Below are 10,936 nucleotides of genomic sequence, written 5' to 3' on the forward strand. Positions count from 1 at the left end.
GTCTGTATACTGCTCAGGCAATATGACATGCATATGTTGGGCTACACCTTGGATATGAAATGAAGAGAAAGTCACCGTCTTCTAAGCAAACTACAGTAGAATATTCACCAAGACACTGTTCCAGCCTGACTATAAGCCGATGCCTCTAGGGCTGGTTTCCGCATCCAGACATCGCACCAGACTACCGCACGTCAGCTTCACGTGACAAACTCCCCCAATTGATCTCCGTGACGACTTCACTTCTGCCTTCTTCAAGACCATCACATCCCATCCAGCGCTGATTTCAAGAGTTGCTTCTCTCACTCGCCCACCGCCCCACGAACCGAACGCACCTAACCCGATCTGACCGACACACCAACCTCCAGTCGAATCACTAATGACCCTCAATAAGACCTAAAGATCTCCATGTACGTGGATCTGATAACTTGTGGCATCAAATTTACGCAAAACTGATAAGATTTTGGTGGGGCTTTAGATCCAACGTTGATCGCACAATCTCCCCCTCCCGCACACTGCCATGAACGTCTAGCTTTTCTGCCCACATCACCTCAGATCCCTCGCAATTTCAAGAATTGCTTCACCTTACTTTCTCCCGAATCTCTCCCGAATCGCCTCTCCGCAGTCGCACGATCCTAGCCCTCGCCTTTCGCGTGACGAAATCGCTTCGTCTTCGCCTACCTCCCCAAAGCTTATACCCCCCAGCTCGGCAACGTGTCGAGAGAGATAGGTTCGGCGTTGGCCGACGGCCTCGACAGGCTGGATTTGAGTCAACTGTCTGAATCAACCCTATCATCGTCCGTGTCAGCCTCGTTCGATATGTCGTCCTCGGAAGGTGCACCGGAGTCCTGGATCTCCTCGTTCTGCTCGTTGATGGGCCATGAGTTCTTCGCCGAGGTGTCGGAGGACTTTATCGAGGATGATTTCAACCTGACTGGTCTGCAGTCGCAGGTTCCCATGTACAAAGAGGCTCTGGAGATGATTCTCGATGTGGAGCCCGAGGATGACGATGAAGAGGAAGAAGAGGAGGAGGATGAGGAGGATGACGAGGATGCGCTGGGCGATGACAGACCCGCATACCGGAGAGCAGGCGATCGGCGACATGCCCGCGTCGCCAGCGATTTGAGCGTTATCGAGAGCTCCGCCGAACTGCTCTACGGACTGATCCACCAGCGATACATCACCTCCCGGCCGGGCATTCAGCAGATGCTGGAAAAATATGAGATGCAGCATTTCGGCGTCTGCCCGCGAGTCAACTGTAACGGTTGCAAGGTGCTCCCCGTTGGCCGATCCGACACTCCTGGTCAAGAAACCGTCAAGCTGTTCTGCCCCGGTTGCATGGATATTTATACACCCCCCAACAGTCGCTTTCACTCCGTCGATGGCGCATTCTTCGGCACAACCTTTGGATGTCTCTTCTTCATGACCTTCCCTGACTTGGATATTGGACCCCGTCTGGATGCATCACTGTCAATTATGTCGCCACGCAACGCCGCGCCCACGCAGTCTCGGACTGGCTCCGTAACCCGCCCTCAAGCTACCCGCCAGGTTCTCGAATCTCCCACCCCAGAGAACCAACCCCTAGAGATCAACGGTGTTCGTACATCGAACCTCTGCCCCGGACTCGGCAATGGTAAGATCTACGACCCGCGGATCTATGGATTCAAGGTCTCGGAAGTGTCGCGCGTCGGCCCCCGCATGAAATGGCTGCGCATGAAGCCCAAGAATGTTATTGAACTCGACGAGGCATGGAACAACGAGCAGGAGCTCATGCTGCTGCAAGCCAAAGATGATAAAGATGGCGACACCGTGATGAAACCGGAACAAGTGCAAGATGCAGCCATCGCAAACCGCAAGAAGGCCCCGATGCGGCGACGACGACAAAACCTCGACCAGGCAGCACCCACAGATCCAATGGATGTGCAGGGCCGATGAAGTCGAGTCAAAGCCTGCAGAGGTTTTCGTGAGGGTTGAATTTACAATGTTTTTAGGTTAAGAAAGATGACCCCGGCAGGGGATTGGTTAAGGGCTTGATGACGATGATGACAGATGCTGAGCTTGATTTACCCGCTGTTTCAATGCGATTCGTTCTAATCTACTGCACTTTTCGCATCTTCCCCGGCTTTCCTAGACCGAATACTATAACGCAATGCTCAGGTCCCGTGGTCTCCTTCGTAGACAACTTGCATGGAACGTGATAGAAATATGCATTGCTTCGTGTCCGAGTTATGTTTCACAGTATACCACGTAAGGCGCTCACACTCCAGAGCCCAGAGCCCAGAGCCATAAGCTAAGAAACAACAGAGCCTCCAACTCTCGACCCATATCCGCATAAAGTTATCTGCAGAAAACTAGAGCCTCAAAGAGTCCTCGTATACCGGCGTCCCCGATCAACCTAATAAACCCGCAACCCGCAAGACCGCATACATGCATGAAGTGACGAAAACGAGCTCATCGGCGACGCCGACAGGCCACATGCCCGTGCAACCTCCCACAGGTGTCTCGTATTGGCCCAAACCCAGATTTACCGATTTATCATCATTTCTAATTCTCCCTAACTCCGGAGTCGTCTAGCCCACACAGTATAGTGTACATATCCCTTCCCTATATATTGTACAGCACATCCTCATACCCTGGTCGAAATTCAGACAAAGAACGACACCGGAGAGGCGGGCAAGCGGAACGGCGGATGTGCGGGCTCCCTCCTTGCCCTAGTTGGGCGCGTACATGTATGTATGTATACCCCTGTCAACCCGAGGCAGTGGGATAGATCGTGTAATATTGCGAATCACATGGTCGACTGGCTGATCCTTGTTCTTGCTTTCTTTATGTGCAGCCTAGTTAGTGGGTTTCGTTGTTAATTTGGGGGTTTGGAGGGGGTGGTTATTGCCACGCTCGTGCTTTCGTTGGTTTGGCGCTGGATATTCTGGATCCCCCCACTAGATCCTCCATTTGCTGGTTGTGGTCTCATATAGGATCGAGGGGATTGTTTGATTGCTTTTAGCGCTTGCTCCTTGCCTCGCCTTTTTTGGTTTCCGGCTAAGCCGCTTCCGTTGTCTTTCTTATTATACCAATAGGAGGGGAGTTTGATCGCTTGGCAATGTTGGTTTCTTTTTTTTGCTTTTGCTTTTTCTTTTGCTTTTATTTTTGTTTTGATGTTCTTTGTTGTCTTTGAATGGGGGTTGGCTTCACTTATTTGCTCATGTTTACGCTGTACGCCAGACAATCCATAGAGATCCGCGGTGAGATCTTAAACCTTAAACCTTGGAATGCCCTGCATAGGCTTACATCTTGGCAGTGGATGCTATCGTATATGGAAAACAACGGTAGAGTATCTTTGTTTGCTTGTTTGGTGTGCAGAGTTGGATCTCAAAGCAATCAGCACGTTATCTACGTGTAGACGCTTTGTGTAGTTTATCCACAGTATATTGAAAGGAAATATGATACTATTTGCTACTGTACAACCTAGAGCCCTTAAAGCACTTTCAAATATTGATTGCAACGTGCAGGAAGGGGGATTGTACCAGCGACATGGATCAGATAGTCAAGATTCTGTTTACCCGAATTCATACATTCATGCATGTGGCCAAGGATATTGCTAACAACTCTCCCAACTACAAGTCTATATGTTTACAGGTAGATAGGCGTTGGTCCAACGTTATCGGGGAGACGTCTAAATAAAACCCAAAGCGGCAAAACCACCGTAATCAGATCAAACGGCAACTAAAATAAAGTGCTGGTCAAGTAAGACGGTTAAAAGGGATTTTCCGTGACCAAATTCCTAATACTTCCCCTTCCTCGGTAAGGTAAACCAGTCAAAGGGTCCTCATTGTCTCAAGAACTAGGTCCTAATTGGTGGATGCTGCAGTGGACATCATCGCGTAAATAAAATGCAGCTATCAACTGATTCCGGTAAGATGCAACCGCCAAAAACAACGCCACGTACCAATATATTGTCCCTGTTACCGAGATTGCATAAGTTAGTGCCAACACTCTCCCGCTTGGCTGGAAAGGTGAAATGGTCAACCCTTTAAATAGTATTCTGTATCTCCATATACGATGTAGTATCCCGTAGATTAGATTAGTGCCAGTGCCCTGCATAGAATGTGAGACCCTCGTGGTAGTTACCCAATCCGATAAGTTAGAGTGAGCAGAATACTACTCCAGACTCAAGGCCATGATGCACGTTTATCCAAAAATAGACCTTAGATACTCCATGTCTACTGGTTCTCTCGTCTAGGCCCATGCGTCTCGTCTAGCTACCTCTCCAGCCGCTCCCACCAATCTGGTCTCCCGTGCTGACTGCGTGTGCCCCTGCTGCAGAATGTGGAGTTTACATTGTGTACTTGATCACCGTTAGCCACAGTTAAGGCGCCCCGCTCCGTACGTCTGGATGGTGATACGTCTACAGATTGACCGGTTGGTTATCACTCCACTTTCTTAGGCTGTGTTGGTCCTAGGACTTTTGTAACGCTCTAAGGAGCTTGTTCCGCCTGATCTAATACATCATTGGTTTCGTTGAAGTTTGGGGCTCTACAGGATTTGTCAGGAATCTGGTTGTATTATTAATCAGTTTATGTTCGTTGTCCATGTGGTCTATGCCCTCCGCCCGTTACCGGAGTACAGGTATCTTCAAGTTCCCCAGGGTTCCTTCGGTGAGTTGGCGCGGCACGGACAAAGTCAAAAATAAAAAACAAAAGCCAAGCCCAAGGCTGAGACCCTTTTTCGTTGTGTGCATCTTTTTCAGCGTCTGGTCGGCAATATTGACCGAAACAACGCCTCTGGCGTTGTGACTTTCGATAAGGTTAGCGAATGCGGGTACATCGCCGCAGTCCGCATCACAGCGTAAACACAGAGCAAAAAAAGGAAAGAAAAAAGCCGATCAAAGTAGATCATCATGAATCATGACGAATCGACCTGTCAAAGAACTAGAGCCTTCCTACGAAACCAACCTACCTAGGAAATGGGGGCAGAAACCAAACGGCTGCAAGACTAAGAGCCGCCAACCCTGAATTCCGATAAGAACCCAAAAGTGCGAGTCTAACCAGGAAGGGAAAAAGAAGACTGGACAGTGCTGCCACTAACAGACATGAGCTAACGCGTTTCAGTTGTAGAACAGCGCGGGTGGGTTGTGGATATATGCCCATTTAGGCCTTTATCCTCTCCTGGGAACTTGGAATTCCCCTGCCATGTGGGTTTTCCCCCAACGGATATGCGGACATGGAGAATGGACCACAACGTTGTCGAATCGCCTCTGTGGTTTTCAGCCCCAGTTCCCGGCCGGATGGGGGCGGGGACTTGGGGAATTCCTACTATAGCAGGTTGTTAAAGAGCTTTGAGGTCTGTTTTGTTTTTGTTTCACCTGGCCCTTGGCATCCAGTTGACATGGAGAGTGTTGCAATCGTGCCACTTTTTGGCTATGCTTAAAGTACTTGAGTAATTAACATATAAATTGCAGGTTAATGTACATGAGGGGCATATCCAGGCATCCACGCGGCTCTTCGATTCCGCCGGAGTCGGGGTCGGATAGATAAATGTAAACTCTACTATTCGAGAGTGATCGCCACTACACACGTACATATACATGTTTGAATTTATCAGCAGTCTACAGAGTCTAGAGGAATCCATGTGGTGGTTGCCTATCCACAACCGCCCCTAGCCAACGTGCCAACGTGTAAGGCGACTATACATGCACCGATGGACCAGTCACAAACAGACGAACCAGCGAAATCGAGGATTGACCAGGGGAAAGTCCGAGGAGGCGCAGCAACTCGGACCAGCTCCGTCGTCCTAGTAGGGAGAGTACCCAGTACAACGGATGTAGGGGGATCGGGGAACTAGAGAGGGGGAACAGCTCCGGCGTTTAAGGGATTAAAGATAAAGGCCGGTGGATGGGGAGTAGGTTGTCTTCTGCAGGGATCGGATTCATCCCAGTGGAGTGGAATCGGTTCTGTTCACGAGTCATGAATGGGCTTGTCCTTTTTGAGCAATTGGTCTCTAGCTCATGCACTGCGCCTCACTCTACGAGTCCAGACTGGGAAGGTAAATCAGTGTTCGTCAACCGTTAATGGTGCTAAAGTGGTTTCAGTGGATTTTCATTTCATTTCATTTTCTCTTTTCTGGGGCCAAGCTGCACACTTGAAAATCCCGCACGAAGAGAGAGTTGGGGGCCGTGGAGTTATGCAGTAAATCAGCCAATCCCAGGCCAGGGATGCAACGTTATTGACTAGCATGTTTCTACTTGGATTTGCCTGTAGATCTGAATTTAACCCCAAAGAAAAAGCAAATATGAAAGCAAAAAAAGAAAAATAAAATAAAATCGTCAAATGTGGCCCAACTAATCCCCCCAAAACACCAGGCTAGAGGAAATTGAACGCCAGGTATGCAGCTATCTCGTCACACATGTCCGGATTGGACTTCTCAAGGGCTAAGAAAACAAAGAATGACTCAAAGTGGAGAGACTCGTAAAAAAAGAAAAAGAAAAAGAAATAAAAACGAGGAGTGCAGGCTCCGGGCCCGCAATAGGGCCTAGATGACCACGGAAAGACCCGCCAGAACTCGGGGCACTGAGTCTCCGATAAGCCCGATCCGCCTTATGACCGTAGATCATACTCGTACAAGATAGAACGAGGCGAACAAGGGGCAGAGTCGGGGGTGAGGGGCGACGTGAAGATGGATGCCTCTGGTGACGTTGATGGTGCTCGCTGGTCCTCGTAGCTGTAGGCAAGCGAGGGCATCTGTAGGGACAGACAGAGAATTAGCTGCTGGTCGTGTGGTGGAAAATGCAGATTTGAGTAGGAAATCAGCGAGGAATATGTACCGGAAGACTTGAGGGATATCCATGTGCTTGGGCTTGGGCTTGGGATTGTTGTTGCTGGACGAGATCGATGCCGGCCATTGTCGCATAGCTCATGCTGAATGGGCTTATCAGATCTTCATCGTAGGCTAGTTTGCGGGGCGCGCCCATTGATGGGAGTACTGGCATGATTGAAGGGAAAGTTTCGCCATATTCGCTTTGGTAGGCCAAGTCGCTATAGCTGCTTGGCGCAGTATGGTAGAGCGGGGACTGGGCGTAGGCCGACTGCCGGTAGGCGTCGTATGGAGAAACGGATGGGTGGGAGAAGGCTGGGGGTGGCGAGGCAGAAAGCTGGCGAGTACATTGTTGGGCAAACATGGTCTGGCGCTCATCCGGACCATAGTACTCGTAGGAACCAGACCGATCTGAGTGGGTGTGCGGTTTGACATCGGATTTGGCGGCTCGTTGCTTTGTTCGGGTCTTAGAGGGGGATGCCTTGGGTGACACTGGCTCTGCATGGGACTGTTCGGGAGACGCGGATGTCGCAGCTCGTCTCTCGAGATCCTCCAAACGACGCTTCAGCTTCTTGCCTAATATTGGCGCCGTGATTAGACTCTACTCCAAGACCAAGCCATGAAAGCACTTACGATAGTTCCGCTGAGCGATACGGTTCTGAATGCGACGACGCTCTGCCAGATCAGAAATCTTGGTCCAGTCTTCATTAGGGTTGGCGTTAGGACTGAATGCGCTGCTGTTGGAGTGACTGCCACGGGAGCCTGAACGGCCATCATAAGAAGAGCGATGCATGATGGAAAATAAGATGTACAGAAATAGGTGTGAAAGTGAAGAAGGCGGAGGTGGAGTTGAAACTAATTATATAGAGTCTCGGAGTATGGCCCTTTAAGCCCGATCAGCTGGAATTGGATTTTCGGGCCTTGCAGCTTCGTAGTGATAGCCAGCCTAGTCCGTGCTCGAATTAGACTCGATGCCATGTGCAAAGTCCCGATTAAAACCAGTTAAATCTTTTCTTTTTTATTTATATTTCATTTGACAGGGATCCTCGTTCAGCCTCCCCCTAATTTACTAATTTACTCCCGTTAATAAATGGTCACGTCGTACACTTAAAACCCTCAAAACCCTGGGAATCTCAGAACATATGTCGCACGGAATATTGTAGTTGGGCCGGATGTGCTAACAAAGCTCTCAACTGGCCCGAGACAGGATATGCCCAAGGGTGAAACGGGCCAGCTTTTTAATACTAATAGCTAATAATGTACTTAACATTTAATACTGGCATTTAATAGTAAATATTAAATTATTTTAATCCTTTCCTTATTTCCTCACGTGGGGGCTATGTGCACGGCCATGCCACGTTTTTTGGGTCTCTCTACGCTTGGCAGACTAAGGGGATAAAGATCTGACCTGCCATACACTTACATTTCCAAAGGTAGACCTACACAAATCTAACGTTTCACTTTAAGGGACTCGAGACTTAGACTTGGCCGCAAATCCGGTTGTATCGCCTACAAACACCCTTTCAGTCCCTGTCGCATCATTGGGTGGCTCGTATAGTACTATTTTAGCCCTAACCACTCCCGGAATAGAGCCACTTTCATCTGAAAACTGTCCAATGTAACGCTTATCAGGGCATTTGATGTCTTTTGGTCTCTGGTCTTTTTGCTTTTTTTTTTCTTTTTTTTTTTTTTTTTTAATTTGTTTTGTCTTTTATTTATTCTTTTATTGTCCGCGCGTGCTCTGGTTGCCTAATTGGCAGACATCCCGGATACCTAAGAAGGTATACCTTGCGGAGGATCCACACCCGTTTCCTAAGATGATCATTTGTCGCGCTCGGGCTATCCGGAGGCTTGACGCCGACCCCAAAGCGCATTCTGTCGGCCCCGACAGGCCCGGTAGGAAATGAGGGGGCCAACGAACACGCTGAGGAGGCTCTTCCCAAGGTGAGACAGACTAGGCTATGAATAGGACGCCTTACATGGTATGGTGGTCCACCAATCCGCGTGTGAGGCTCCTCTGTTTTGTTGGTTACCTCGTCTACCAGTGCGTCGCTATAGTCTCGTATTCTCCCCGCGGTAGGGCTGTCCATCCTGACCGATGGACCTTTCTTATTCCTGTTCGAGTTAATTCGGAGGCATCGCTGGACGGTGTCACTCTAGATGAGGCACAGCAGCTTTCAGGTACCCGGTACAATGATGTCTCTCTAGTCCTTTCACCGCTCATGCTGTCCACGTCTCCAGCTGGAATTTCAAGATTGCACAGCCATCCCTGTGCCCAGTCTGCCTGATGCAGGGATTCTCACCACTCATCGTCCACGCTTGACCCCGGATGCTTGGTTGGAGTTGCATTTTGAGCCTTCTAGTAACAATCTAGAAGAATGTTCCTGGCGGTGGACCTACCATGCAGCCACAGCCCTTGTTATGCTCGGAGAACACACACACCTCCTTTCCCCCCATGACACGCATCTGCAGTCGGAGCGCAATGGTGTCATTGTTTGGGCTTGTCTGTTTTCCTCCTTTGCTTTTCTCGCTTCGATCCCGGTGTCACAGCAAATCGATGACGGCAATCTCCGGGCCTCTTGGGTTGTGCTAACACGTTGTCGCTCTTGCAGACAGTGCATTGAAGTTACACTAAACTTCAAATAGACCGAGTGGGAAGCGGATAAAAGCCTCCTGGCGACGCCAACTCCATCCGATACCCCCATCGGTGCACCTAAATGAATCACACAGCCTGGACAAGGCGCCCAGAGCTGGAAGGAGTACCAAACAAGACAATATCCGAATCGAAGTCAAAGCAGGATCCAACCTTGAATGAGTCTGCAAAACGGACAAGGTTAGTGTGTGCTCTTCCTCAGGTATCACGAGAACAGAATCACTCGGCACTTAATTCCTGTAAACGTTAAAGGGAACAAACCTATCTATAGACACAGACACTCTCCGGAGTATCTAAGATAAGAAGCTGACATTCTACCGCATGGCCTCCCGCCGATTTTTGCCCGTGTCAAAGCATGGATAGGATTATAGGAGTATAGAATTAGAAACCCACTCTTCCGTGCATTGCAACCTCGAAAGCACTATATCGATCAACTTGACCTATGAGATTACCAAACACACCATCCCCCGGCCCCCATTCTTCTATCCATGCGGAACATCATGAAACGCCTGCTGTACCCCGGCGATCATCATAAATTCTGCCATTAGATCTGCAGCCAAGAGCGTACGGAGCCAGCCTGAAACCTAGTGATTCGGGGAGACAAAAACCGGTCGCGTCATTCCTCGTTGTCCTTTTGTTCCTTTGCAGTGCGGTTTTGGTTTCGCTTCTATTGTCGCATCTGGGTTTAGCCGTCTCCACGTGCTCCACCTGCTGCATGTCGCCTATCTTACCTTATTTTGGGCTTAGTTGCAGGCAGGGATCTTCAGTTGCTATTTTGGTTGTTCTTAATATCCAGTTATCGGGGTTGTTCTGGGCTGGCCTATCAATTGAGCCGTTACGCGAGTTGGCGCTTTGTATAGATTGTATTTAGCCACCATGGCTCATTTCCAGGTTAAGGTCCTTGTCTCTCTATAGATGGATAGGGGGCCCAGTATTGATGCAGCTTCCCTGGGAGACTGGTGGGGCCGTACGGGTGGCTGGGGTTGTCAGCACTGTGTTTGTGCAAGGTCCAAACGTAGAATTTGACAACAATGCTTTGGATTGTCAGCCCGAGGTCTGCTTTGGGGGTGTAGCTGGGGAGTGTCTTTCATGTTGAGACATGCGCTTTTACCCAGTTTGCCTTCGATAATTGGTTGAATTGAAGTCCATATTGTTTAATTGGAGTAAACTTCTTATTTCTATCTTAATCACGGATATGGTCCGTTGGTGCGTAATACAGAGAGGCAAATATGGTTGCCAGCTTGTTCATACTTTGCATGCAAGGATAATACCTTGTTTCAATTCTGCAACGAGAACATCACGAGGCATCGGTTTCACCAGACTAGTTATGGTGGCAGCTGAATCGAGAGCTTCACTCTCCGGTCATGGATTCATGATACATACTCGGCTATCCAAACAAAGACCACCAGCTAATGTGATGCGATTCTAGACATAGATAGGCGGGCTTTCAGCTGGGCGGAATTTTGCCTAGTCTAC

General features: G+C 49.2%; 2 protein-coding genes across 2 annotated transcripts; one reads left to right on the forward strand and one right to left on the reverse strand.

Moving 5' to 3' along the window:
- Nucleotides 1-816: 816 nt before the first annotated feature.
- Nucleotides 817-1,932, forward strand: N7446_000835 (casein kinase II subunit beta; the record flags this gene model as incomplete). The annotated part of the gene is made up of 1 exon (XM_058509602.1): nt 817-1,932. One exon carries the CDS (start codon nt 817-819, stop codon nt 1,930-1,932), a length of 1,116 nt encoding a protein of 371 aa, XP_058378581.1.
- Nucleotides 1,933-6,590: 4,658 nt separating this feature from the next.
- N7446_000836 (bZIP transcription factor) lies at nt 6,591-7,600 on the reverse strand (the record flags this gene model as incomplete). The annotated part of the gene is made up of 3 exons (XM_058509603.1): nt 6,591-6,734; nt 6,818-7,383; nt 7,441-7,600. The coding sequence occupies 3 exons, from the start codon at nt 7,598-7,600 to the stop codon at nt 6,591-6,593; spliced, it is 870 nt and encodes a 289-aa protein (XP_058378582.1).
- Between the last annotated feature and the right edge of the window lie 3,336 nt (nt 7,601-10,936).

The sequence above is a fragment of the Penicillium canescens genome, assembly GCF_028828765.1.
Source record: "Penicillium canescens strain IBT 15451 chromosome Unknown utg000001l_segment0_segment0, whole genome shotgun sequence".
Taxonomy (NCBI): Eukaryota; Fungi; Ascomycota; class Eurotiomycetes; order Eurotiales; family Aspergillaceae; genus Penicillium; species Penicillium canescens.